The following is a 27,928-nucleotide window of genomic DNA, read 5'->3' on the forward strand; positions in this document are numbered from 1 at the left end:
ACCAAGCGTCTGAGATAGACACTCACCTCCTACACCAAGCATCTGAGATAGATACTCACCTCCTACACCAAGCACCTGAGATAGATACTCACCTCCTAACCAAGCACCTGAGATAGATACTCACCTCCTACACCACGTACCTGAGATAGACACTCACCTCCTACACCACGTACCTGAGATAGACACTCACCTCCTACACCAAGCACCTGAGATAGATACTCACCTCCTACACCAAGCACCCGCGATAGACACTCACCTCCTACACCAAGCACCTGAGATATACACTCACCTCCTACACCAAGCATCTGAGATAGACACTCACCTCCTACACCAAGCACCTGAGATAGATACTCACCTCCTACACCACGTACCTAGATAGATACTCACCTCCTACACCAAGCGTCTGAGATAGACACTCACCTCCTACACCAAGCATCTGAGATAGATACCTCCTACACCAAGCATCTGAGATAGACACTCACCTCCTACACCAAGCATCTGAGATAGATACTCACCTCCTACACCAAGCACCTGAGATAGATACTCACCTCCTAACCAAGCACCTGAGATAGATACTCACCTCCTACACCACGTACCTGAGATAGACACTCACCTCCTACACCACGTACCTGAGATAGACACTCACCTCCTACACCAAGCGTCTAAGGTAGACACTCACCTCCTACACCAAGCACCTGAGATACTCACCTCCTACACCAAGCACCTGAGATACTCACCTCCTACACCAAGCACCTGAGATAGACACTCACCTCCTATACCAAGTACCTGAGATAGACACTCACCTCCTACACCAAGCACCTGAGATAGACACTCACCTCCTACACCAAACATCTGAGATAGATACTCACCTCCTACACCAAGCACCTGAGATAGATACTCACCTCCTACACCAAGCATCTGAGATAGATACTTACCTCCTACACCAAGCACCCGAGATAGATACTCACCTCCTACACCAAGCACCCGAGATAGACACTTACCTCCTACACCAAGCATCCGAGATAGACACTCACCTCCTACACCAAGCACCTGAGATAGACACTCACCTCCTACACCAAGCATCTGAGATAGATACTTACCTCCTACACCAAGCACCCGCGATAGACACTCACCTCCTACACCAAGCACCCGAGATAGACACTCACCTCCTACACCAAGCACCCGAGATAGACACTCACCTCCTACACCTAGCACCCGAGATAGAAACTCACCTCCTACACCAAGCACCCGAGATAGACACTCACCTCCTACACCAAGCACCCGAGATAGAAACTTACCTCCTACACCAAGCATCTGAGATAGACACTCACCTCCTACACCAAACATCTGAGATAGACACTCACCTCCTACACCAAGCACCTGAGATACTCACCTCCTACACCAAGCACCTGAGATAGACACTCACCTCCTACACCAAGCATCTGAGATAGATACTCACCTCCTACACCAAGTACTCAAGATAGATACTCGCCTCCTCCACCAAGTACTCAAGATAGATACTCACCTCCTACACCAGGTACTCAAGATAGACACCTCCTACACCAAGAACCTGAGATAGTCATATTCTACACCAAGCATCTGAGATAGATACTTACCTTCTATACCAAGTACCCAAGATAGATAGCCCTGAAGACAAGTTCACTTTAGCTCACCTTATGTCTGAGAAGAGAGAGAGAGAGAGATGAGGGAAGTGAGGTCCATGGTGCTCTCAGGGCCACCCCCTCAAAACCTAGAGCACTCCCCCCGGGCACTGCCCCCCAAAGACTCCCGTGACCCTCACCATGGGTGACTAAGCCTTTCTCACATGGGCCTTTGAGGGACACTAAGCCCAGCCGTAGCAACAAGTAACAGTAAGTGCTTGTGCATCACTTCCTGTCTTACGCTTCCTGTGGTCTGCTTATGCCTTCCTGCTCATAGAGTGACGTTGGGATTTACTGAAGACAGGCTCCCTCTCTGTGTTCATTGATGTGTCTCTGGGGTCACCCAGTCTGTGATGCTCCCCAGGGGTGGCGCTGTCACTGGGGCTTGCCTCCTGCTGCCCTTGCCGACTCCCCTAGGTATCCTCAGGGTGCTTCTCCGTCACGTGCACAGACCAGCGCCCGTCGCGGCTCAGGCGCTGCACCGCGCGCGGTGGAGCTGGAGCTCGTGTGCACGCCCGCGCAGCCGTGTGCATGCCTGGGGAGCTGTCAGCAGCCGGGGCCTGCTTAGCACAGCCATTGTCCCTCTCCAGTCAGGGGTGGCAGCGTGGTGACACTCCCTTCTTCAGGCTTCTGCAACGGCTCTGTCCTGTGTGCCCTGTGGTGGATGAGGAAGGAAGCCATCAGGTCTGAAGCTCTGGGGCCTGCAGGTGGCCACCCCGTGTTCTCCAGAGAGCACTGGCAGGGGCCACAAGTGTACCAGCTGCCCTGGGGTGTCAGCCCTGTGCGTCCCTGCCTCCCCTGCCCTGGGCCGCAGCTGGCGCCCTGCCTTGTGCTCTGACAGTGTCTCTTTTAGGCACATCGTGACATCTGCCCTGAGTTCCCACTGGCCTGCGACGGCTGCGGGAAGAGGGTCCCTCGGGATGAGGTAAGGCGGCTCTTCCTGTCTCTGAAGACTGGGTGCTGGGCGTGCTGGTGGTGGAGAGTGTGGGGCGTAGTAGGAATGGGTTGTGACCTTGTGCCCAGAGGGCAGCAGCATGAAGCAGAGGTTCCCTGCCGCTGGGCTGCAGGCAGGGTAGACGTGACGTGCCTGGTAGTGTGGCCATACTCGTGGAAACCCAGGGCCTTATGCACGCAGGAATAGCTCCACCCCAACATGTGATCATCCTGAAAGTTAAATTAAACGCATTGTTACTGATCTTGAGCTGAGAGTGTTGCAGCAACACATCTTCGTTCTGTGGAATCTGGCCCTGCCTGGACAGAGCCTGTGCCGCCCCCTGGAGGAGCTGTGCGGGACTGCATGCAAGAGCGTGCCCCTGGGCTGGGGGGCTGAAGGGGCAGGCGGCTCCATACTGCTCTGGACGTTGGGGTGAGGGTGACGCTGCTGGGGGGTGGCTTGTGCTCAAATGACAGCAGGCTGAGCCTTCAGCACGGGCTGCCTCCTTGCCTGGCTTCCGCTCAGGTTGGGGTCACTGTGCGGTGGGCAGAGGGGCGGGGCTTTCCTCTCCCCGTCGCAGGAGCCGGGTCCAGGCCGTGCTCTCCCTGACGGCCGTGTCCTTGCTGGGGACGAGCTGCCGTCCGTGCCAGGTGCCCTCTGCACCGGCGCGTGGCCGCGTGCTCTCTGTGGAGTGGAGTGGTGGCTGGTGTCTTTGCTGGCGGCCCTGTGCACCATGCCTGCGTTGGGTCTGGAGTGTGGGCCCGTCCCCCTCGAGGCTGCCCTGTAGTCATGGTTCGCTTCCTCACAGTGTGGACCTGACCACTTGTGACCTTGGCCTGCTGGGCTGGGGGAGAAGGGCCAGTGTTGAGGACTTGTTCTGTCCTTGCTTCCCTGGCTGACGCTGCCTGTGTGTGTGCACTGGCCCTGCAGCTCGTGTGTCTGCCAGGCTGCCTGGTGCAGGGAGGTGCTTGATCCTACTGGGCTGACCCCTCTCCGTGAACTTCTTGCTTGAGAACCTGCCAGGCTTTGGGGCCTGACCACGTTCTTGAGACCGAGGTGCCAGGATAACACTTTCAGTCGGCACGGACACCCTGTCACCCTGAGCTGGTGCCTGCACCCTCACCGCCTCACTTAACCACCCCACTGCCGACGGCACGGGCGGCGGGTCTGTCAAAGCTGTGGAAGTGGTTCTGTCCTCTGGGAGTGAGGAGGCCCGTCTCCACGAGGCCAGCATCTCTTGTGTGAACTCCAACCTGGTCCATGGGTGGGGTGGGAAGGGGCCTGGCCGACGCCCGCCCTCACGCCCATCTTCCTCCCCGCCAGCTCCAGGACCACATCAGGACATGTGGCAAATGCCCCGTCCCCTGCAGATTCCACGCCGTAGGCTGCTCCGAGGTGGTGAGTTCGGGGCTCCATGGGCTGGGTGGGCTCTGGGGCTGGGTGGGCTCCATGGACTCTGGGGCTGGGTGGGCTCTGGGGCTGGGTGGGCTCCGTGGACGCTGGGGCTGGGTGGGCTCCGTGGACTCTGGGGCTGGGTGGGCTCTGGGGCTTTGTGGCTCTGTGGGCTCTGTGGCTCTGTGGGCCAGGTGGGCTCTGTGGCTCTGTGGCTCTGTGGTTGGGTTGGCTCTGTGGCTCTGTGGCTCTGTGGGTTCTGTGGCTCTGTGGGTTCTGTGGCTCTGTGGTTGGGTTGGCTCTGTGGCTCTGTGGGTTCTGTGGCTCTGGGTTCTGTGGCTCTGTGGGCCAGGTGGGCTCTGTGGCTCCATGGACTCTGTGGCTCTGGGTTCTGTGGCTCTGGGTTCTGTGGCTCTGTGGCTCTGTGGTTGGGTGGGCTCTGTGGCTCTGTGGTTGGGTTGGCTCTGTGGCTCTGTGGGTTCTGTGGCTCTGTGGGTTCTGTGGCTCTGGGTTCTGTGGCTCTGTGGGTTCTGTGGTTGGGTGGGTGCTGTGGACCGCCTCTGTCGGGACGACGGAGGACACCTAGTGGAGGAACTGGAATAGGTGGGGAGATGGCAAACAGACAACTCACACACAAGAGGAGTGGATGCTGAGTGCGATTTAATGCGGAGGATAACAAACTTTTATAGCAAAAGTCTCCACGAGAAAGGACAAAAGGTTACACGATCTTGCTGCAGGGCTTCATTCTTGGGTGGTCACCAGCTGGTCGCCTGATAGGCACTTGTTTCCAGCTTTACCTCTATTTTTAAGAAATACAATGGGTTTCGATGTTTATCACCAATTAACCATTACTTTTTTCTATAGAGGCCTTACCTGTCCCATAAGATCTTTCCTGTTCCTTCTTTAATAGTAAGCACCAAGGAGGCCTAGATCTAGCAAGTCTCTTAGTAAATGAAAGAGAGTAATAGGAAGTTCTTTCTCCTAAGTAGTTTTCCCAGCAATTGCCATCCTTATCATACACACCTGTAAAAGGCTATGGATCTGGGGGAAGTCTCTGGGGTCCTCTAGATAATGGAGGATCCCACCATTTTCCTCTGATAAGCCATTGTCATCTTTTATCTACCAACCTTTTAGGAATCTTATTTAGCTTTTGGTCTAAATATCCCTCTACATCTTTCTTATCTACAGGATATCTATGTGAATCTATTGTATATGTTTTTATGATTAAAGGAAAGTCCCCAGTAGCCATACATTCTTTCTTTTCTAGCCATGCCTACAGCTTTTTGTAAATCTCTTACAAACAATTCCTTCTGCTGAAGTGACGTCATGAAACCCCCAAGACTTTTATATTTACTTATGACTTGTCTACTAGCCTCCATAAGAGGGGCTTTCAGGGTAGCACTTAACTCTGGTGAGTTAGTCATATTCTCAGGACACTCATCAGATGCTGGAGTCGTCAACACTCTTAAGAAAGAGCCTTGAATAAGGGAACGTTGAACATGAGTAAGTACAATGAGCAGCAGGAACAGTAAAAGATTAATAGGCGCTCTTATACAGTGAAGAAAAGAAAAGCAGGGACAGAAACACATCTTTCCCAGGGGCTTGCCAGCCTTTCCAGGAGGTAGGCCTCTTTGAAGCCCCATTCTCTGAGGTAGACTTCGGTGAAGTCCCATTCTCAGAGCTAGGTCTCTTTGAAGCCGCATTCTCTGAGGTAGACTTCGGTGAAGTCCCATTCTCAGAGATAGGTCTCTGTAAAGCCCCATTCTCAGGTCTGAAAGCAGGTTTCCCATGCTAAGCAGACTCCACCGGAGTAGGCGTGGCAGGTGGGCTCTGTGGCTCTGTAGGTTCTGTGGGTTCTGTGGTTGGGTGGCCTCTGTGGCTCTGTAGGTTCTGTGGCTGGGTGGGCTCTGGGTTCTGTGGCTCTGTGGGTTCTGTGGCTCTGTGGGTTCTGTGGCTCTGTGGGTCCTGTGGCTCTGTGGGTCCTGTGGTTGGGTGGCCTCTGTGGCTCTGTGGGTTCTGTGGCTCTGGGTTCTGTGGCTCTGGGTTCTGTGGCTCTGTGGGTCCTGTGGTTGGGTGGGCTCTGTGGCTCTGTGCGTTCTGTGGGTTCTGTGGCTCTGTGGGTTCTGTGGCTCTGTGGGTTCTGTGGCCGGGTAGGCTCCGTGGGCTGGGTGGGCTCTGTGGCTCTGTGGGTTCTGTGGCTGGGTGGGCTCTGTGGGTTCTGTGGCTCTGTGGCTCTGTGGGTTCTGTGGTTGGGTGGCCTCTGTGGCTCTGTGACTCTGGGTTCTGTGGCTCTGGGTTCTGTGGCTCTGTGGGTTCTGTGGCTCTGTGGGTTCTGTGGCTCTGTGGGTTCTGTGGCTCTGTGGGGTCTGTGGTTGGGTTGGCTCTGTGGCTCTGTGGGTTCTGTGGCTCTGTGGGGTCTGTGGCTCTGTGGGGTCTGTGGTTGGGTTGGCTCTGTGGGTTCTGTGGCTCTGTGGGTTCTGTGGCTCTGGGTTCTGTGGCTCTGTGGGTTCTGTGGCTCTGGGTTCTGTGGCTCTGTGGGTTCTGTGGCTCTGTGGGTTCTGTGGCTCTGTGGCTCTGGGTTCTGTGGCTCTGTGGCCTCTGTGGCTCTGGGTTCTGAAGCTCTGTGGGTCTGTGGTTGGGTGGGCTCTGTGGCTCTGGGTTCTGTGGCTCTGGGTTCTGTGGCTCTGTGGGTTCTGTGGCTCTGGGTTCTGTGGCTCTGTGGGTTCTGTGGCTCTGTGGGTTCTGTGGCTCTGTGGGTTCTGTGGCTCTGGGTTCTGTGGCTCTGTGGGTTCTGTGGCTCTGTGGCTCTGGGTTCTGTGGCCTCTGTGGCTCTGGGTTCTGAAGCTCTGTGGGTCTGTGGTTGGGTGGGCTCTGTGGCTCTGGGTTCTGTGGCTCTGTGGGCTCTGTGGCTCTGTGGGTTCTGTGGCTCTGTGGGTTCTGTGGCTCTGTGGGCTCTGTGGCTCTGTGGGTTCTGTGGCTCTGTGGGTTCTGTGGCTCTGTGGGTTCTGTGGCTCTGGGTTCTGTGGCTCTGTGGGTTCTGTGGCTCTGTGGGTTCTGTGGTTGGGTGGGCTCTGTGGGTTCTGTGGCTCTGTGGGTTCTGTGGCTCTGGGTTCTGTGGCCCTGTGGGTCCTGTGGTTGGGTGGCCTCTGTGGCTCTGTGGGGTCTGTGGCCGGGTAGGCTCCGTGGGCTGGGTGGCCTCTCTTCCCTGTTGTGTCTTGCTCATCACAGCCCCAACCGCTGCGTGCTGTCCTCTGCCCAGGTGGAGGTGGTCCTCTAAGCCGACTGCTGGTGCCTTTGCTGTGAGCCTAGATACTCAGTGGGCTGAGAGCTGAGGACTGAGGTTTTGTTTTGTTTTGTTTTGTTTTTTTGTGGGCTGAATTCTGGGCCTGGGCACTGTCCCTCAGCTCTTCAGCTCGACGAGTGCTCTACCACTTGAGCCACAGAGCCACTTCTAGCTTTTTTCTGCTTATATGGTACTGAGGAATTGAACCCAGGGCTTATGCATGCAAGGCAAGCACTGTACCACTGAGCCACCTTCCCAGCCTTTTTGTTGTTGTTGTTTTTGGTCATGGGTCTTGAACTCTGGGCCTGGGCGCTGTCCCTGAGCTCTTCAGCTCTAGGCAAACGCTCTACCACTTGAGCCACAGCGCCACCTCTTGTGGGACTCTTATCTATAGTTAACCACCAGAAAGCCAGAAGTGAAGATGTGGCTCAGATGTTAGACTGAGTCCTAGACCTAAATACCAGCAAAAATAAAATAAATTATAAAGTAAGGAAGTTATACAGGAGGCTTTTAAAAAGACGGTGGCAGCAGAAAAAGCCGAAAGTGGTGCTGTGGCTCAAGTGGTAGAGCGCTAGCCTTGAGCTGAAGAGCTGAGGGACAGCGCCCGGCTCAGAGTTCAGGCCCCACGACTGGACCAAAAATAAAAATAAAAAAATAAAAAAATGAAAAGACAGTGGCAGATTGGACACTGTCATGTAGACAGGAAGAATAACAGGCCGCACTGTTGCTCGGTGCTCCTGCATCCCGGAGCTCCTACATCCCGGAGCTCCTGCGTCCCAGAGCTCCTGCATCCCAGAGCTCCTACATCCCAGAGCTCCTGTGTCCCAGAGCTCCTGCATCCCAGAGCTCCTACATCCCAGAGCTCCTGCATCCCGGAGCTCCTGCATCCCGGAGCTCCTACATCCCAGAGCTCCTGTGTCCCAGAGCTCCTGCATCCCAGAGCTCCTACATCCCAGAGCTCCTGCATCCCGGAGCTCCTGCATCCCGGAGCTCCTGCATCCTGGAGTTCCTGCATCCCAGAGCTCCTGCATCCCAGAGCTCCTGCATCCCAGAGCTCCTACATCCCAGAGCTCCTGCATCCTGGTGCTCCTTGTCCCTTGGTGTATAAGGCCCTGGGCTGTCGGCATCTGGGCCAGCATGTGCTGTGTGTACCAGCGCTATGCTGTATGTACCAGCGCTGTGCTGTATGTACCAGCTCTGTGCTGCGTGTACCAGCTCTGTGCTGCATGTACCAGTGCTGTGCTGCGTGTGCCAGTGCTGTGCTGTGTGTACCAGCTCTGTGCTGCGTGTACCAGTGCTGTGCTGCGTGTGCCAGTGCTGTGCTGCGTTACCAGCGCTGTGCTGCGTGTACCAGCTCTGTGCTGCGTGTACCAGTGCTGTGCTGCGTGTACCAGCGCTGTGCTGCGTGTACCAGCTCTGTGCTGCGTGTGCCAGCGCTGTGCTGCGTGTACCAGCGCTGTGCTGCGTGTGCCAGCGCTGTGCTGCGTGTGCCAGCGCTGTGCTGCGTGTGCCAGCGCTGTGCTGTGTGTACCAGCGCTGTGCTGCGTGTGCCAGCGCTGTGCTGTGTGTACCAGCTCTGTGCTGCGTGTACCAGTGCTGTGCTGTATGTACCAGTGCTGTGCTGTGTGTACCAGTGCTGTGCTGCGTGTGCCAGCGCTGTGCTGTGTGTACCAGCTCTGTGCTGCGTGTACCAGTGCTGTGCTGTGTGTACCAGTGCTGTGCTGCGTGTGCCAGCGCTGTGCTGTGTGTACCAGTGCTGTATGTACCAGTGCTGTGCTGCGTGTACCAGCTCTGTGCTGCGTGTACCAGCGCTGTGCTGCGTGTGCCAGCGCTGTGCTGCGTGTGCCAGCGCTGTGCTGTGTGTACCAGTGCTGTATGTACCAGTGCTGTGCTGCGTGTACCAGCTCTGTGCTGCGTGTACCAGCGCTGTGCTGCGTGTGCCAGCGCTGTGCTGCGTGTGCCAGCGCTGTGCTGCGTGTGCCAGCGCTGTGCTGCGTGTGCCAGCGCTGTGCTACGTGTGCCAGCGCTGTGCTGCGTGTGCCAGCGCTGTGCTGCGTGTGCCAGCGCTGTGCTGCGTGTGCCAGCGCTGTGCTGCGTGTGCCAGCGCTGTGCTGCGTGTGCCAGCGCTGTGCTGCGTGTACCAGCGCTGTGCTGCGTGTGCCAGCTCTGTGCTGCGTGTGCCAGCGCTGTGCTGCGTGTGCCAGCGCTGTGCTGCGTGTGCCAGCGCTGTGCTGTGTGTATCAGCGTCTCGCTCTTGCCGTTTGTTTGCAGGCGGAGGCTGAGGACCTGCAGGAACACGAGGCACAGCGGCTGCGAGAGCACTTGGCACTGCTGCTCAGCTCACTGCTGGAGGCCCGCGCGCCCCCGGGGGCGCCCAGCCAGCTCGAGCCAGAGCTGCTGCAGCGGTGCCAGGCCCTGGAGCGGAAGATAGCCACCTTCGAGAACATCGTCTGTGTCTTAAACCGGGAAGTGGAGAGGGTGGCCATGACCACGGAGGCCTGTAGCCGACAGCACCGGCTAGACCAGGACAAGATTGAAGCCCTGACCAGCAAGGTCTGCACCTGTGGATGAAGCTGGCCGTGTCCACGCCCTCGAAGGCTCTGACCACTGCGTCCCTGAGGCCTGTGCTCTAAGATACCGCTGGGCATCACCAGGGCCGGGGCTGACGCCTCTTCCCGCTGGCCTGGCACAGTGCAGCTTCTGGGCCCGTGTCTCCTAGTGTCCATGCAGACCTGCAGCACACACCTTACCTGGGGGCTGAACCCAGGGACGCCTTAGGAGGCAGTGGAAATAGGCAGCCTCTGGAGACTGGCCAGTAGGGTGTGGGCTCAGGATCCACAGCATGGGGTGGGCACGAGCACCCTGTAAGAGCAGAGTGGTCTTGCCCGCAGGTCCAGCAGCTGGAGAGGAGCATCGGCCTCAAGGACTTGGCCATGGCTGACCTGGAGCAGAAGGTCCTGGAGTTGGAGGCGTCCACCTATGACGGGGTCTTCATCTGGAAGATCTCCGACTTCGCCAGGAAGCGCCAGGAAGCTGTAGCCGGCCGCACGCCTGCCATCTTCTCCCCAGGTACCCACAGAGCTCCCCACCTGCCTGCAGCCTGCTTTCCACCCAGGGCCCACATGGGGTGGCTCCCAGCCCAGGGCGGGCATGTTTCCTGACAGCGGACACAGAGCATCTGCCTCTCTGAGGTGAGTTGGGTAATGTATGACCTCTTAGGCAGGTAGGATTGGACACAAGAAACTGGTAGGTGGCAGGCTGGGTTACAGAGTGTCTTCATTGGCTTGGGGAGGGGCGGGGTGTGTGAGTGGCAGTAGAGTGGGTGGCAGGGGTGGACCAGCACAGCCATTGCTCTTAGATACCAGTTTTTGGGGTTTGGGGTTTTTTTTTTTTGGCAGTCATGGGGCTTGAACTCTGGGCCTGGGCGCTGTCCCTGCGCTCTTCAGCTCAAGGCAAGTGCTCTACTGCTTGAGCCACAGCGCCACTTCTGGTTTTCTGGTGGTTCATTGGAGATAAGAGTCTCATGGACTTTCCTGTCCGGGCTGGCTCTGAACCACGATCCTCAGATCTCAGCCTCCTGAGTAGCTAGGATGTCAGGCGTGAGCTGGTGCTCGCCGAGGTGTCAGCTTTACGGTGCTGGGGGCTGAGCTGAGCTGGCTTGCCCTGCTCCAGGCTGAGCTGGCGTCTGCTGGCGTCTGCTGGCGTCTGCTGGCAACAGCGGCCTGGGCTCTTCTCTCATTCCGGCTCCTCTGGGGGCCTGCGCCCCCCCCCCGGCTGCCGGGGCCTCCCGCCCCCTCCCTTCTGTCTGCAGAGGCCACTCACTGCAGCGCCAGGCCCTTGCCGTGGGCTGGGTCAGACTCCTTTCCCCGCTCCCTCATTTGTTCCAGACGCTTGGGTGCGTCTGTCTGGCGAGCCCTCGAGTGCGCGTTCTTGTGCGTGTGCCTGGGGGTGTGCTCTGGGATGGAGGCCGAGGCGTCGGAGGGTCTTCCCTGGTCTCCTCACGTGGCAGGCCCCCACACCCTGCCTGGCCTTTACCTTCCCTCGCACGTCCCCAGCCTTCTACACGAGCAAGTACGGCTACAAGATGTGTCTGCGGGTGTACCTAAACGGGGACGGCACGGGGCGCGGCACGCACCTCTCCCTCTTCTTTGTGGTGATGAAAGGCCCCAACGACGCCCTTCTCCGGTGGCCCTTCAACCAGAAGGTGTGAGAGCTCGCAGGCCGGGGCGCGGGCTCGGCCCGTCCAGCCCGGGCGTGCCCGGGCGTGCCGGACAGCGGTGCTGTGGCACGGGTGCTCCAGGGGGAAGCTGGCTCACGGACCCACTGGGACACAAGCGCCAGAACAGTCCCCAGCTGCGGGCTCGGCAGGGGCAACTGAGCTGAAAGCCGGGGTCTGCCGTGGCTGAGGACTTGGAGCTCCCAGTCCAGGGTGGGAGGACGGCCCCTTCCCTGCCTTCCTCACTCCGTGCCGGCTATGGCCCTGCTGCTGGCGGAGGAGAAAAAGCAGTTGGCAGAGGACAGAAGGCTCGGGGCCCGGGCTGGGCTGAACATGCCTCAGGACCTAGCGAGAAAGGTGTCTGTAGATGAACCCTGCACTCAGGCAGCAGAGCTGAGTTCTAGCAGGGGTTCTGGGTGCCCATTGGCAGGCGGTGCCCATCAGATGAGACAGAGTGGCTGGCGTGCCCAGATGCGGTGGGGGCCTGTGGCAGCCCGCCAGGGGCTGCCCGCGGCCTGAGGTTCGGGAGAGAGCCGTGGAGGGGCTGCCCGCGGCCTGAGGTTCGGGAGAGAGCCGTGGAGGGGCTGCCCGCGGCGCTGCGGTGCTCAGGCGCAGCCCCTCCCGGCTCCCCTCCTCACAGGTGACGCTGATGCTGCTGGATCAGGACAACCGGGAGCACGTGATCGACGCCTTCAGACCTGACGTGACCTCGTCCTCCTTCCAGCGGCCCGTCGGTGACATGAACATTGCCAGCGGCTGCCCTCTCTTCTGCCCCGTGTCCAAGATGGAGGCCAAGAACTCCTACGTACGCGACGACGCCGTCTTCATCAAAGCCATCGTGGACTTGACAGGGCTCTGACCGCCCCAGCCAGAAACAGCTGCGCAGCCAGAGCCCGCACTGGGCAAGACCCTGCTGGCCAAGGCGCCAGAGGCCTCGCCTGTGACCAAGCGCCCTGACACGGCGGAAGGAGCCGCCAGCAGGTTCCCAGCCGGCAGAGACCGTGGAGGCCCTGGAGGAGGTCCCGCACAGGCCTCTCGCCGCTCCCCTCGCCGGCCTCTGTGCAGGGAGGGCCGAGGGCAGCCAGAAAGTGGCCCTGCTCCCCTCTCGGAGACCGTGGGATGGTAGTGGGTGCTGCTGGGGAGAAGGGCCTGTGCCTGCAGAGTATGGCCCTAGAAAGAAGGGTGCTGAAACCCGGTGCTCACGGGCTGAGCTTCTGGCCAGCCTGTGACCAGCGCAGGGCTTGCTCAGCCCTCACCGTCAGGCTGAGGAGAAATCGTTAAATCGCCTCGCTGTCTTGGGTGTGGCGTCCGCCTGACACCAGGCCTCAGGTGGCTCCCACCTGGGCCACGGCAGCCCCCTGCCCTCTGCCCTCCTCCACCCACAGGACCGCTCTGTCCTGTCCCCGTGAGCGCCCCAGGCACCTGTGGGAGCAGCCGGGGCACACTGCAGTGTGCTCAGGGTGAGCAAGGCCTGTGCCCTGCGCGTGTGCAGGGGCGGCCCAGGGTCCTGGCAGGAAGGACCGGGAGGAAGCCGGGGCTCCCGCTTCCTTCCGCTGGCCGCTTGGGCATCTTCAGAGGTCACCTGATGGAACGAAGAGCAAGACCGTCCCCACGCAGGACTGCCGCAGCCCTGTTCTGCCTGGGCGTAAACTTGGGGGTGGTGTCTCCGTGTAGCAGTCGCACACAGAACGGCGGGCGGTTGACTGACCACTCACCCCGTGTGCTGGGCTCCCAGTGGACTTCCACTGCTGCAGGCATACTGACAGAGGAGACATCATCTTTCTCCTGAAAACGGTCTTCAAGTTCTTGAGGCCTTCCTGGCCCGCTGGCCCGCTGGGATGGAAGGTGCTGCCCCGTGCCAGGCTGTACCGGCCCTCGCGGCTGTCCTTGGCCTCCGTTGGGCTGTGTCCGGGTGTGCGTGGTCGCTGCTTGGGTTGCTGACGGTCTGTCATTTTGCTCATTTTGGATCTCTCCTGCTGTCTTCAGCTGTGAATGTTGGGTTTCCTCCAGGCTGGTACAGCTGGGTTGGATTTGTGAACTCTGTGTTGTAGAAAGGTTCTAAAGTTAGGATGTGGCCAGTTAACACTCTTAAATTTTGGTTTTCCATATAGTGGGTTTCTGAGTTTGGGAATTTATTCATGCCAATACTGGGGTTTGAATTTAGGGCCTTGCACTCTTGCTTAGGTTTTTTTGCATAAGGCTAGCACTCTATCACTTGAATCACAGATCTACTTCTGGCTTTTTGCTGGTTAATGGAGAGAAGAGAGTCTCTGACACTGTCTTTCCCAGGCTGGATTCAAACCATGATCCTCAGATCTCAGCCTCCTGAGTCGCTAGTATTACAGGCACGAGCTATCAGTGCCTGGCTTGAAGCTGGTAGATCAGACATCATCTTCATCCCCTTAGAAAGGATGGGAAGGGTCCGAGAGGGTAGGTAGCTCAGTGGTAGAGCACATACTTGGGCCCTTGGTTCAATCCCCAGCACCAGAAGAAATCAAAAGTGGAACTGAAACTTGTCACTCGCTCACAGGAACGCGGTCAGGGACAGCCACCGCGGATGGAGCCCCTTGCAGCTGGCACTGCTGGTGAGGCGGGCGCCCCACGCCCTGGCACCTGCAGGGACCCAGGTCAAGAGAATATGCTGAAAAGTGGGCGCGTGCCCCGGCCCCAGTGCCATGTGAAGAGCAGGCCCCGGGAAGCGGCATCTGCACCGACACTCCTGGGGGAGCGTCCCAGGGGACGGAGTCTCCCAGAAAGACCCCACGTGCAGGCCGCACCCCAGGGGGCGTTACGTACACAGACAGCTGCAAGTTTCCAGATCTCACAGACTGGCACTGGCACTCTGGTTTTAGGACATGTCAGCCCCTGTCCCGTCGCTCTTCCAGACAGCCGGGAACAAGTGTCTGGATACCTGTGTCACTCACTTGGGCTTCAAGCTTCATCAGCAGGATAGCATAGATCAGATTGTGTGTGTGTGTATGCGTGTGCTGGTACTGGGGCTTGAACTCAGGGCCTCACATTCTTGCTTAGCTTTTTTGATAAAGGCTAGCACTCTACCACTTAATCCTCACCTCCACTCTGGCTTTGTGCTGGTCAGTTGAAGAAGAGTCTCAAGTTGGTGTGTCTGGACTGGCTTCGAACTGCAGTTTTGAGGTCTCAGCCTCGATTATTGGTGTGAGGCACCAGCGTTGGCTGGCGTGGCTTTTTCCCTCTCAGCCGGTGCCCTACCCCTGTGCCACACCTCCAGTTGGCAGTTTGCTAATAGGTGGAAATAATCTTTCTGGTTTGTCTGTCTGGACTGGCTTCCGACGGCGTGAGCGCCCGTGCCCGGCAGGACTTGTCTGAGTGGCTAGGCGACACTGCATGTGTGGGGGACACTTGCTGACTGGTTGGCCTCCTGGCGGGCATCGGTGCCGTCTCCATCCCTGCTGCTGTGGAGACGCTGCGCATGTGCTCCACGGCTCCCAGGACTCGCTCCCTGGGAGCAGAACTGCTGGTTGTGCATTTCGTTTTCTAGAAATTGTCAAGTTCCGCTAGGTGAGGTGGTGCAGGCCCGGAACCCCCGCCCCGGGAGGCGCGAGGCCAGACGTCTCCCTGGCGAGCCTCGGTCTCCCTGGACACTCTTCAGACTCCCTGCTGCGGGGCCTGCACTCCGTCAGCAGCGCCGCCGTCTGCTCTCCCGCACCTCACATCACTCGGAATTTCAGTTCTGTCATACTGGGAACACTGGTCATTTTCAAGCATCCGGTGGCTGGGCCAGTGTGTGGTGATCTTTGCTCACAGATCCTCTGCTCTGCCTCCTGGTGGTGGTTGTCTTGAGAAAAAAATGCCCTTCAGCACTCTGTTGCTTTGTGTCTCAGACATTTTCTTCCAATAGAAGCATGGCACGGCGTTGCTAAGCTGGTCTTGCTCTGGCTTCAAACCTCCGGGGCCACCGTGCACTGCAACGAACCCATTTGATTTTAATTATGTATTTATTTAAAAGATAAGGTCTTGCAGAGTTGGTCTTAACATGTGTGTGTGTGTGTGTGTGTGTCTGTGTGTGCGCGTGCACACACACCAGTCCTGGGCTTGAACTCAGAGCCTGCACACTGTCTCTGAGCTATTCTGCTCAAGACTAGAGCTCTGCCACTTGAGCTATAGCTCTGCTTCTTACTTTTTGGTGGTTAATTGGAAGTACACGGACTTTCCTGCCCAGGCTGGCTTCAAATTGAGAGCCTCAGATCTCAGCCTCCTGAGTAGCTGGGATTATAGGTGTGAGCCACTGGCACTGGGTAGAGGCCACACAACTGGGATTGCGGTCATAAGACATCATGCCCAGCCCACTACTTGCCTCTTTTGCAGTCTGAGGCTGGGACTGAAATTGGGTACTTAATGCCTTTGCTTATCCGCTAGTGTTCTACCAGTTGAGCCACACCTCCAACCCCCTATCGCCCTGTCCGGATATCATGGTTATAGTAACTCAGGTTCCTCCAACTTTATTTTTAAGTTTCAAAACTGCTTTAGCTATTATTTGTTCCTCTGTGAAAACATACAAGTTTTAGAATCATCTTACCTATATCTATTTTTCAAAACTCCTAATAGGCCTATACAGTGGTTCCCTCCTGTAATGCCAGCCACTTGGTTTTGTTTGTTTTTTTAACCAGTCATGGTGCCTGAACTCTGGGCCTGGGCACTGTCCCTCAGCTCTTCAGCTCAAGGCTAGCGCTCTACCACTTGAGCCACAGAACCACTTCCAGCTTTTTCTGCTTATGTGGTGCTGAGGAATCGAACCCAGGGCCTCATGCATTCAAGGCAAGCACTCTACCACTGAGCCATCTTCCCAGCCCCAATGCCAGCCACTTGGTAGGCCGAGATCAGGAGAGTCACATTTTGAGATGAGCCTGGCAAAAAGTCTGCTGGCCTCCGTCGGCTGGGTGTGGACAGCCACAGTAGGAACTACAGATAGGATCATGATCCAGGGTAGCCTAGGCAGAACGTGGGGCCCTATGCAAAAAGTACTCCAAAGCTAGGTGCTGTGGCTCACGCCTATAATCCTAGCTACTCATAAGGCTGAGATCAGAGGATCAAATTATGAAGCCAGGCCTGGCAAGAAGTATGAGACTTTTATCTCCAACTAACCCCCAGAAAACCGGAGGTGGCGCTGTGGCTCAAAGTGGTAGAGTGCTAGCTTTGAGTGCAAAAAGCTCACGGACAACATCAGGCCTGGAGTTCAAAATCCACAACTGTGCACTCGTGCGTACACAACAGAGTAACCAGAGCCAAAAGGGCTGGAGGTATGGCTCAAGCAGAAGAGCACCTGCCTAGCAAGTGTGAAGTCCTGAGTTCAAACCCAAGTACTGAAGAACAAAGTTCCTGTTGGGCCTTCGTTGGAATTGCATCAAGTCCTCTCTTAGTGTTACTCTAAGTCCTCAGCCCGTGTGCCAGCTTGCCCTTCCCACCCAGCTATACCTCTTGGTGCTTCTCTAGTTAGGCCTGTGTGTGGTGTGCTGGTCTCTAGCTCCGGGGTAGGAGGTTTGCTGCATATGAACGAAAACAGCCGTGAGAGTTTGTTTTGCTTTTCCACCCTGGACTTTCTGCACACCCTGTTCCCCTGGCCCAGTCACCCTGGGCAGAGCCGCTCGGGCGCGTCCAGTGTTCCCGCTGTTCAGTGTGATGTCACTGGGCCTTTTGTTGCTCTGTTTTGATGCCACTGCCAGGCTGAGCCAGTTCCCTTCGCCATCACTGGTTTTGTCAACTGCCTTTTCTGTGTCACGTGACATCTTCTGTACTAACCACAGTAGTTGGTCTGTAGAGAGGAGCCAGCCTTGCGTTTCTGGAGTGGGCCCCACTCAGCCAGGGCCGGCTGCTGCTTTCATAGCATGCTGGGTTCCATGGCATTTTCTAGAGGGCCTCGCTCCTGTATTTCTCACGTGGGTGTGTCTGCAGTTGTCTTTTTGTTCCCTAGTCCCTTCTTACTTGTGGTTTCCCTGGCTAGAGGCTATTATCTTCATTTAACTGATGTCCAGAAATACGAAGTGGAAAACCCTAGAAATAAGTCGAAGGTTGCTGGGCGCTGGTGGCTCACGCTTCTAATCTTAGCTATTCAGGAGGCTGAGATCTAAGGATCGAGGTTCAAAGTCGGCCTGAGCAGGAAGGTCCTTGAGACTCTTCTCCAATAAACTACCAGAAAAATGGAAGTGGTGCTGTAGCTCAAGTGGTAGAGCACTTGCCTTGAGCTGAAGAGCTAAGGGACAACGCCCAGGTCCAGAGTTCAAGCCCCATGACCAACAACAACAACAAAAGTCAAATGTTTAAACTGTACCATTCTGAGTAGCATGATAAAATTCCTCACTGCCCTTTACCACCTTCTGTCTGCTGCACCAGATATGTGAGTCTGTACCCCGCTGGACAGGCTGCACTGTAGATGCTGCACTGGCCTCCCTCGGGAAGGCTAGCATGGGGTTTGAACTCAGGGCCTCGTGCTTGCCAGGCAGGCACTCGGTCACGGAGCTCAGGGCTCCTGCCCGCCAGGCAGGTACTGTGTCACTGAGCCACACCTCCAGTCCTTGGTTGCACTGGTCACTTTTGAGATTGGGTTTTGACTTTCCCCAGGTGTACCTAGGCTTTGATCTGCTATTTTAGGCTTCTCGTCACAGCTCGACTTCTGTTGAGTCTCCCAGACACCTACCAGGCTGGCCTGGAACCTCCTTGTACCCTCCTGTCTGGCCTGCCTTGTAGCTTAGTGTGGCATGCACAGCTGCTGGGGGGAGGGGCCTTGAACATACACCTGCCTGGGTTGGCCTCCAAGTCTGTGTGTGTGTGCGTGTGCATGCGTGCGTGTGTGTGTGTGTGTGTGTGTGTGTGTGTGTGTGTGTGTGTGGTCACAGGGCTTGAACTCAGGGTCTGGGTGCTGTCCCTAAGCTTTTTGTGGAAGGCTAGCACTCTGTCACTTTGAGTCACAACTCTACTTCCACTATTCTGGTGGCTAATTGGAGGTGTCTCACAGACTTTCCTGCCCTGGCTTTGAACCGTGATCCTCAGATCTCGGCCTCTTGTGTAGCTAGGATTACATGTGTGAGCCACTGGCACCTGGCTCCAACCACCATCTTACCATCCTCCAAAGTTGCCAGGGTTCCAGGCATGAGCCACAGTGCTCTTCTCCTTAGCTATCATACGCCATGGGGGTTTGTGCCCTGTCATCTTTATTTTACCAGAGATGGGCCCAGAATCTGCCGTCCTGGTGCAGAGACAACCGATCTGCCAGAGAGTGACGGGCAAAGGTGCAGCATCTGAGTATTTGTGAACAGAGCATGGCATTTATCGCCTGTGGTCTCAGGACAAGCCCTAGTGGAAAGAGGGACCCTGCTGTCTGACAGAGCTGATGGCAGGAGCGACCCGGTTGGTGTAAAAAGCACCTTACCGCTGGGATGTGGCTTTGGATCTGGGCAATGGGCGGAGTTGCGAGAATCTGGAAGGAGCCATGGGGACGTCCAGACAGATGTTTTTGGCAGTGGTCAAGTAGCTGTGAGCAAGACTTCAGTGGGGCTACTCAGCTCAGTAATGGAAGCAGCAAGGTGCTAGAAATGGGGCGGGGGGGGGGTGGTCCTGTCACAGAGGGCTGGCACCATGCAGCTGTGCACACATGCCCAACATCTGTATGGGAGGGAAAGAATCAGCAGCAAAGCACTCTGGATACTGGATGGTTTCTTTTACCTGCATAGATAGCAAAGTGGGAGCATAGGGAATTACTTAAGCACAGGATTTATCATTAGAAAGGTTCATAGAAGACCCTTAGCCTGCTGTGTGGTAGAGAAGGTAGGACATTGCCGGGGCACATCTCGGGTGTCTGCTGTGGACAGCTGCCTCCAGGACAGCACAGGGGAGGCCTGGAGAGCGGGGGTTTGCAGCTGAGGCAATTACAAGCTCTGCGTCCCAGAGCACCCAGGCCACGGCGCAGCGAGGTGGAGGGGGCTGGCCCTGCCCTTTGAGAAAGTACTGGTGTCCCCGGGCACTAGTTCTTGTTTATTGTTTGGTCATGGGGCTTGAACTCAGGGCTTGGGCGCTGTCCCTCAGCTCTTCAGCTGGCAGGCTGAAAAGGCAGGCACTCTACCACTTGAGCCACAGCGCCACTTCTGGTTTTCTGGTGGTTCATTGGAGGTAAGTCTCGGACGTTCTTCGGGGCTGGCTTTGAACTGAGATCCTCTGATCTCAGCCTCCTGAGTAGCTGGGATGACAGGAGGCGTGAGCCACAGCGCCCGGCTCAGGCACTAGCTCTTGCTGCGCAGGGCGTGGGAGCTGGGCTGGAGCAACCTCGCCAGATGGTGGAGTCTGTTACCGGCAATGGAGATGTGGCAGGTGTTGTGGGTGGGGCCATGGCAGAGACAAGGGCAGTGTGAGCAGAGCCCTCCTTCACCCCACCTGTGCACACCAGCCTGGGCGGGCTGCATACCCAGCCCAACCCGAGTCCCTGTGCCGGCCGAGCCCAGCAAAGCTGTGAGTGGCCGCTGCGGCCTCGTCCAGAAGAACGTGGAGTCAAAGCTTACTCCCTAGCTGCAGGACGCAGCAGGGCTTGCCCTGTCAGTTTGGACTTGGGAGCTGTTCCTCTTCTCCGTCTGGGATGGAATGGCCCCGGTGTCCCAGCCAGACCCAGTTCTGACCTTGGGACTTTGAGCGACCGACGTTGGAAGGGGTGAAGGGCTGGGGCTCTGGGTGTGAAATGGGTGCAAGGGTTGTAGGGATGAGGCCCAGACGTGAAGGGTTTCTGGGCTGGTCCTGGGGTGCCGCCCGCGGGATGGAGGATGAGTTCTGTGTCCTGTGTCCCGTTCCCCTCCCCCCCGCCCCCCGCAGTGAGCCAGCAGGGCTCTTACCACCTGCCAGCACCAGGGGTTTGGATTTCCAGCCTCCGCAGCCAAGAGCCAGCACACTTCCAACCATCATAAATTACCCAGTAGAGAGTGCTCAGAGCAGCAGAAGACCAAATATGTCTCCAAACGTCTGTCCCGACACCACGGAGCAAGGATGTTCAGGGTGATTGGATCCTTAGGGCCCAGCCCTTCACGGGGCCGGAAGTGCCCTGTCTGCAGCATTTCCGTCCTGGGTGCAGTCCAGAACCTGAGAAAAACTTAACGGTGTTATGGCAGCACAGCAGACTGAGGCCAGGGCCAGCTCTGACCCAAGCCGTAGTCAGCCTCGATGCTTGCTCTGCATGTGGGAAGCAGCTGAGCTGGGAATGCTGGGTCGGAATGCCCTGCACACGGTGACACACACTTAAGAGGATGAGATTTTTTCCCCAAGATGATGATGTTGAAGCCTGGCCTCCGGGGCCTCAGGACACAGCCTTATTTGGGACCAGAATCCTCACAGCCATACTGGGTAAAGCCATCCCAGTGGTCCCCCCCCCCCCCCCCGCAACCTCCAGAGCAGCTAGGACTCGTCAGGCAACATCTGTCTTTCCCAGGAAGCTGCTCACGCAGTGCTACCTCTGGGGCAGCGCATTTGCACTTGTTGAACTCGTGTTGCTTTATGTGGAGAAGCTTCCTTTGGGCCTAGGTCCCTGGCTTGGGGCTCCTGCGTGCCGGTTCACCGTCCTGTTGGCAGTGTGGGGGTCGGAGCCCAGGGCTTGGGGCACTCGGGGGCAGCTCTGCCACTGAGCCGAAGCCCAGCCCTTGCAGAGCCGTTTCCTCTCTCGCTCTCCTAAGTGTCTGGCGGCGTTGTGGCTCAGCTGTCCTCCCGTGCCCGGGTTGTGGCCCAGGTGGATGGCTGTGTTCTCCGTGGGGCCCCACTCCCCACTCCTGCCCTTCTGCAGTCAGCAGGGCCCACATGCTGGGAGGCCCGACAGCCTCTGCCCCCTGCCCCAGACATGCCCTGCTGTGGACTGTGCCCTCCTGTGTGGCCTCGTGGGTCTCAGACGCTCGACGTGAGCTCCCGGTGCTGACTGCACCCAGCCTCCTGTCCGCTGTCGGCCAGGGCCAGACGCTGAGCTGGAAGCTTCTCCCCGCCATTACCAAAGGGCCCACGCTGATGAAGCTGGCAAGGCGGGCTTCCAGAACATTCCAAAGGCCGGCGGTCTAGTGAGAGCTGCTTTCCTTCAGCCTGCGCCTTCCCCTGCCTGTACTACCCCCCCCCAGCTCTGCCCACCCGCAGCCCCAGCCCGGGAGTTTCTCCCTGCATCAGCTGAGCCCTCCAGCGCGGGGCCAGGCAGCGTCCCTCCCCTTCCCCATAGCTGTGTGCTCAGGCGCACGTGCCAGCAGGCATCCCTGAGGTCAGAGGTGCCTGCCTGGGCCGGTATCTTCCCCTCTGCCCCGCACCGTGCCTAGGCCCCGAGACCAACACGTCAGCAGGGCGGTGGGAGCCAGGGACGCCCGGGGCCTCTGCAGACACACTGGGTACGGTGGGCTGTCGCCAACTGTTTATTCAGGGCCTCAACCAGGTGAGGAGCGCACATGCAGCGCACGGGGCCTCCCTCACTGGTGCACGGGCCAGGCCCCGGAGGCAGGGTGTCTGCGGCACACAGGGACCCCCGCCCCCCACGGTGCACAGACCAGAGCCCGAGGTGGGGCATCTGCAGCCAACAGCAGACGCTCAGGCGGAGGTCAGCTTAGGCTGTGCGCTTCTGGCCCGGGGAAAGGGGTGGGGAAGAAGCAGGGCCTCCAGGGTCCTTTGCAGCCGCTCTGGCCAAGTGGCCACCACGGGTTCTCTGGTGCTGCCCACCCTGGCTGCCCCAGTGCTGAGCCTGCCGGCTGAGTGAGCAGATGGCGTGTGCTAGTGCTGGGGTCTGACCGACCCCTTCCTAAGGTGTGTCTGCCGTGAGCTTCTCCGCCTCCCGAGGCGTCTTCAGCGCCTATGACCGGTGAACCAGGAGAAGAAGGGGCGCGGGCGCGGGCGGGGCGCGTGGAGGATGCGCACGGTGCGTGGCGAGCGCCAGGCTTTGATGGTGGCGTCGTCGCTGGCCGTCAGCAGAAGCTCCTGCTCCTGGGGGCTGAAGGCCACTGAGTTGACCACGTCCTCATGCCGCAGCTTGGCCAGGCAGATGTTGTAGTGGCGATCCCAGATGTAGCCGTGCCGATCCTCAGCTCCACTGCGGGACCACGGTGGGGTGAACCTGCTACCCCTGCCACAGGTCTACTCAACCCCGAAGGCCTGGACGGCACCCTCTGCCTCGCCCCCTCCCCCCCAGCTCTACCCAGCCCCGAAGGCCTGCCCAAGCCCACACCTGGCCACGAAGTCCCTGCTGACGTCCAGGAAAATGAAGAAGCACTCGTCGTTGGGGGTGTAGGCGCGGTGTGCCCGCAGAGCCCGCTTCACCTCCCGCATGGTCTTCAGGTCAAACACCAGCAGGTCGATCTCCTCCGCAATGGGCGGCGGCTGCATGGGGTCAGCCACCACGGAGCCGGGGGGCCAGGCGCGGCTGTTCACATACAGGTACCTGAGCAAGGGCACAGCTCCGAGTGGGTGTGCTGCGCCCGAGACACCAGCCCACCTGCGTCTGGGGACACCGGCTACCTGTTGTCTGGGGACAGGCCCATGCCGATGATGTGCCCACGCACATCAATGACGTGGTCCAGGGCATCGAAGAAGGCGTCAGAACCCCGGCCTTCGCCCAGCACTGGCCCTGCCGTGGTCATCTGGTGGGGCAGGATCTGCTTGATTCCTGGGAAGGCCAGGGTGAGAGGCCGCTGGAGGGTCACTGCCAGGACCAGGTCCCGAGGCTCCCCAGGCGCTCACTGCACCTCTGCATGGGGGCCTGGCCTGAACCGCAGGTGATCAGCCGGTCACTTACTGGCCCCCGGCCTGCCGGCCCCACAGCCGAGTGCTCCATGGCCAGGGCCGCATCCTGGGGTCAAGTGGACGGTCCACATTGCCCGTGGACTCCAGCCCGGCCGAGGGCTGTGGGGACTGGGGGGGGAGGGGGGGGAGTCCCACGCCACATTACCGATCTGGTGTGGTGAGTAGGTGAGGCAGCCGGTAGTGAAGATGAGGTACTTGTTCCTGGCGTCCGCAGCGCTGGGCTCGGGGGGCTTGGTGCGGCCCTGGGCTAGCAGCTCTGCCACCCTGGTCTCCAGCATGCGCTCCGACAGCTGCGGGGCCCCGTCCAGCATGCCGTCTAGCGCATGACGCAAGCCCTCCTTGGCACGGCCAGGACCACGCAAAGTCGGCTCAGCCGCTTCTTCCTCACTGTCCCCGCCCAGGTCAAAGACGCGGCAGCAAGGTGCAGCCCGGTCACCTGCATCCAGCAGGAGGTCAGGGCTGTCGAAACGGCTGCAGTCAGCCACCATCACTGTGCGGATGGTGCTAGCGTTGAGATTCTGGATCTTGAAGAGTCGCTTCACCACATTGACATTCTCCGACTCCACGTCCTGGGCAGGGTACATGCCAGTAGGCCCAGGACGGGTGGGCACCGGCTAGTCCGTCCCTGCCCTGCCCCCTCTGCCTCTGTCCTCCTCCCTCCCTGTCCCCCTATCGTCTCCATGCCCTGACCTGGAAGGCATTGTTGAGCCACAGCACGGAGCAGGAGGTGATGTCTCCAATGCGGTGCAGATTTCCCGAGATCAGGCTGGTTTCCGTGAGCCAGCAGCCAAACACATCGTAGGGCTTGTTTCGCACACGGGACAGCAGGGCGAAGGAGTCTGGGGGGAGGCCAGGGCTGGGCAGGCTGCCGGAAGGGCCCCGTCGGGCTGCCCAGCCCGAGGCCCAGGCTCACCTAGGCTAATGACTGCGATCTCGCCCGAAGAGGAGTTGTGGGGCCCCAGAAACACCCCCGAGGCGAGCAGCAGCGAGTCGTCCTGGTTGAACTGGGAGAACTGGGTGTAGCTCCAGTTGTAGGGCCTCATGTCCGCACTGTGCAGCAGTGAAATCGTCAGGTCGTTGCTCCAGATCTGTGCCAGGGAAGCCAGCTGCTGAGCGCCTGGCCAGGCCTCGCGGCAGTGTACCCCAGTGCCCCTCCGATGCAGGAAGTTCTGGCCCTCACGGAGGCCGCCACAACCGCCCTGGGGTAGAACTTCCTCTGCTCCCTTGCTCGCTGTCCCCGCTCCCCCTCACCAGCATGGAGGCGGGTCGTGGGGGAAGGCTCTGGTGGACTCATCTTCTTTACCCTTGGTTTGGGCCCAGCTGCAGTGTCTGCCCACCGGGCCCCGCCACTGACACAGAGTTTGTGGCTCTCTCATCTCTGGCCTGTCCAAGCTGAGGTGCCTCGGTGGGATACCCTTACCTTTACAGTGCAGTCCTTGGAGCAGGAAGCAAACTGGTACCCCGAGTGCGAGAAGCTGAGGTGCAGGACCTGGTCGGTGTGCTCCTTGAGCGTCTGCACCTCCACACAGGGCACCATGTCGTAGAGCCGCTGGAACTCCTCATACCAGGACGTGGCCGCTGTGGGAGGGGCAGCATCAGTGCCCAGCCCAGGCCTTCCTCCCGTCCAGCCCCCGGAACCAAGGCCCTGGTGCTTCTGGATCCCACTAGGTTCCCATCAGCCTTCCGTTGGGGTCATACCCTCCCCGCTCAGAGAAGCTCCCCTCCCCACCTGCAGTAACCCACAGGTGAGGCAGAGCCTCAGGGTCACAAGCCGGGGCCCCGCTTAGGCTGAGGTGTGAGCGGGGCGGCGGGCCGTGCTGCCCTGTGGCCCTGGGCTGGGGTCAGCCCTTGCTTCCTGCAAAGCCAGAGGCTCGGGCTGGGTCAGGCGCACCTGGGTGGCGGGGCACGTCCCGGGCCACCTGGTAGTAGCGGTAAAACTGCTCCCTCCACAGGAACTCGTCGCGGGACACCGCCTGCCACTGGCGGCACACCAGGCCGGCGGCCAGCACGTCGGCGGGGCTCAGGCTCAGGAAGATCTGGTAGATGAGGCTGTCGGGGAGCAGGGGCGAGCCCCCCTCGGCCATCGTGACATTCTGCCCGGGCGGCCCTGAAACCACCAGCGGCCGCTCTGAGCCCCGGCCCCGCACCCCCAGCCCCGGGGGGCCCACAGGCCGCGGCTACCCTTCCCGCTGCCCCATGGCAACCCGCCGCGGGCCGGCCGCGGGCTCCCGGACCTCCGAAGGGGGCTCCGGCGTGGGCCTGGCCTCCGCCCCGGGAGTCGTCCGGGCCGGGCTCGGGGAGCGCAGGCGGGCGGCGCCGGCGCTGACCTGGCCACCCCGGGGCTCCTGACCACGCTCCGGGGACAGCTTGGCCGCGAAGCGGGGCGGCGCGCCGACTCGCCGAGCGCGGGCGTGGGCAGGCCGGTGGCGGCGCGCGGGTCCCGGCCGCGAGGGCGGGCGCGGGGCGCGGGGCGCGGGGCGCGGGCACGGCCGGAGCGGGGCGGACGAGGCCAGCACGGGCCCCGGCGGCGGGGCGCGGGGCGGGCGACGCGGGGCCGGGACTCACCGCGGCGCCTCCGCCCGCTGCGATGCGCCGACCCGCTTCCGCTTCCGCCGCCGCCGCTCCGGCCGCCGCTCCGCGTCTCTATGGTAGAGCCAGTCCGACGCCTCGAGCGCCGAGGCATCGATGACCGCGGGGCGCTGGGCAACCGGCGTCCGCCCAGGCGCTTCTTTGTGCGCCTGCGCGCGCCGGGGCTCGCGGGAAACAGTGCCCCCTGGCGGCCCGAAGAGGAAGCGGTCATGCACCTGGGCCTGGGGGTGGGGGCAGCAGCAGGTTCGAGACCACCCTCCCCCGATCCTCCCCGTCACCCTCCCCCAGTTCTCCCCGCCCCCCCCTGCGGCCCCCGCTGTAAGGACCAGCCACCTCCAGGAGAGGTGGGGCCAGGGAAGGCGCCAGGGGACATGGAGTCCTGGAGTCCGAGGTCAACGTGATTCACCTGGGACCTGGTGTCTGTCCTTGCCAAGGCTCCACCCTGGCTCGAGACAGGGCCGGATTTCCGGGGTGGGGCGGGGCTTGCACTGGCCTGGTCAGCGCCCTCTGACCTCGCTGCCCTTCGCCTCCCTGTCGGGCTTCTGACGTTGACCCGGCTGCCATGCTGCCCCGGTGGGCCTTGCTGGTCTTCGCCACGCTCCTGCTGGGTGGTGCCCTGGGACGGAGGGCCAGGAAGCCCCCAGGGCCTGCCCAGGCCATCTCAGCCGTCCAGCCTCAGGCCCATTTCCAGGCTCAGCAGGTAGAAGCCAGGTGGGGGGGGGGGGCGGGAGGGGCTGCCCAGCTTTGTAGGGTGGGGTGGGAGCCTCCCCTCCCCTTCCTCCCTCCCCCGGCCCCAGGATCCTCCCTCCCGGTCCCCAGGATCCTGAATCTCCCCCCCCCGCCCCCCTCCCCGCCACAGTTTGCAGGAAAGTGGTTCCTCGTGGCCGTGGGCTCCGCCTGCCGCTCCCTGCAGGAGCAGGGCCACAGAGCTGAGGCCACCGCACTGCACACAGCTCCGCAGGGCGCAGCCATGGTCGCCAGCACCTTCCGAAAGCTGTGAGTCCCCGCGTGGCCCTCCTCCCACGCCCCTCCCACCCCTCCCACCCCAGCCAAAACCCAGCGTGGATGGGCCGTGCGGCTCCCCCTGGGTTGGGGTCTCCGAGCCTGGGCACCTCCTTTGCCCCCTGCTCTCCAGGGATGGCATCTGCTGGCAGGTGCGCCAGCTCTACGGAGACACCGGGGTCCCCGGCCGCTTCGTGCTCCCAGGTGAGGTGGGAGCGGCGGGCAGGGGCGGGGCAGAAGGCCAGGCGAGGCGGGAGGGGTGACGTCCTCACCCCTGTGCCTCAGCCCGGGGGCCCCGGGCGCCCGTGCACGTGGTCGTCGCCCACACGGACTACCAGGGCTTCGCCATCCTGTTCCTGGAGAGGGCCGGGCGGCTGGCGGTGAAGCTTTATGGTGCGTGTGCTGGGGCTGGGCTCTGCCACGGGCAGCAGGTGTGGAGCGGGACCGGGCGGGTGGACCGTGGGCCGGTCTGCGCCCTCTGCCCAGCGCACTGCGGCCTGCCGAGCCTCTGCCGAGGCTCAGCCTCATCTGCCCACAGCCCGCTCTCTGCCGGTGAGTGACTCTGCCCTGAATGAGTTTGAGCAGCAGGTGAGGAGGGCCAACCTGACGGAAGACCAGGTCGTGTTCTTCCCCACGTACGGTGAGTGCCCTGTCCCTCTGCTCTCCGCGACCCAAGCCCGGTCCCTTCCTCATCACCGCCTGGGCCCCCAGGTTTCTGTGAGGCCGCAGACCAGTTCCACGTGCTGGACGGTGAGTAGCTGGCAGGGAAGGCCGGTGGCCACAAGGAGAGGCTTCCAGCCGCCCCTGATGAGCCTCCTGTCTGCTGCAGAGGTGAGGCGGTGAGGCTGGAGAAGCTGCCCACAGTGGACCCTGCTGACCCCCTCCATGACCCCTGCACCCCTGCGCCGGCCAGCCAGGGGACCCACTGCCTGCCCAGAGAGCTCTGTGACCTGGGGCTTCTCAGTAAACCTCAGCCATGGTCCTCTCTGTGTCCTTTCTGTCCATCTGGACAGGTGCTCCCCCTGCTGGTGGGGAGGGGAAGCGAGTGGCCTGGTCCCTTGGCTGCTTGAGGAATCCCTCCC

At 60.1% G+C, this 27,928-nt stretch overlaps 3 protein-coding genes across 6 annotated transcripts in view; 2 read left to right on the forward strand and 1 right to left on the reverse strand.

Moving 5' to 3' along the window:
• Positions 1-13,596, forward strand: part of Traf2 (TNF receptor associated factor 2) — a 37,964-nt gene extending 24,368 nt beyond the window's left edge. For both annotated transcript variants that reach the window (XM_070015112.1, XM_070015113.1), the window contains exons 6-11: positions 2,515-2,586; positions 3,919-3,993; positions 9,542-9,823; positions 10,162-10,339; positions 11,326-11,474; positions 12,127-13,596. In XM_070015112.1, coding sequence (XP_069871213.1) covers positions 2,515-2,586; positions 3,919-3,993; positions 9,542-9,823; positions 10,162-10,339; positions 11,326-11,474; positions 12,127-12,345 — 975 coding nt within the window. In that variant the 3' untranslated portion in view covers positions 12,346-13,596. The remainder of the gene's footprint in view (positions 1-2,514; positions 2,587-3,918; positions 3,994-9,541; positions 9,824-10,161; positions 10,340-11,325; positions 11,475-12,126) is intronic.
• Positions 13,597-21,854: 8,258 nt separating this feature from the next.
• On the reverse strand, positions 21,855-25,681 carry Fbxw5 (F-box and WD repeat domain containing 5). Of its 3 annotated transcripts, none has more exons than XM_070015114.1 (9): positions 25,490-25,681; positions 25,147-25,362; positions 24,676-24,833; positions 24,169-24,343; positions 23,946-24,094; positions 23,401-23,824; positions 22,971-23,118; positions 22,681-22,893; positions 21,855-22,545 (listed from the first exon to the last, which is right to left on the reverse strand). In XM_070015114.1, the coding sequence occupies exons 2-9, from the start codon at positions 25,337-25,339 to the stop codon at positions 22,302-22,304; spliced, it is 1,704 nt and encodes a 567-aa protein (XP_069871215.1). In that variant the 5' UTR covers positions 25,340-25,362; positions 25,490-25,681; the 3' UTR covers positions 21,855-22,301. The 3 variants fall into 3 exon arrangements, with proteins under 3 accessions (XP_069871215.1, XP_069871216.1, XP_069871217.1); XM_070015115.1 differs by having other exon boundaries at positions 25,583-25,673; XM_070015116.1 differs by lacking the exons at positions 24,676-24,833; positions 25,490-25,681 and having other exon boundaries at positions 25,147-25,167.
• A 495-nt stretch (positions 25,682-26,176) lies between these two features.
• On the forward strand, positions 26,177-27,828 carry C8g (complement C8 gamma chain). Its single transcript, XM_070015117.1, has 7 exons — positions 26,177-26,544; positions 26,704-26,840; positions 26,980-27,050; positions 27,132-27,239; positions 27,385-27,486; positions 27,558-27,596; positions 27,676-27,828. The coding sequence occupies exons 1-7, from the start codon at positions 26,407-26,409 to the stop codon at positions 27,687-27,689; spliced, it is 609 nt and encodes a 202-aa protein (XP_069871218.1). The 5' UTR covers positions 26,177-26,406; the 3' UTR covers positions 27,690-27,828.
• Positions 27,829-27,928: the final 100 nt, after the last annotated feature.

The sequence above is a fragment of the Dipodomys merriami genome, unplaced genomic scaffold (assembly GCF_024711535.1).
Source record: "Dipodomys merriami isolate MVZ:Mamm:240054 unplaced genomic scaffold, mDipMer1.0.p SCAF_11, whole genome shotgun sequence".
In the NCBI taxonomy this organism is placed as follows: Eukaryota; Metazoa; Chordata; class Mammalia; order Rodentia; family Heteromyidae; genus Dipodomys; species Dipodomys merriami.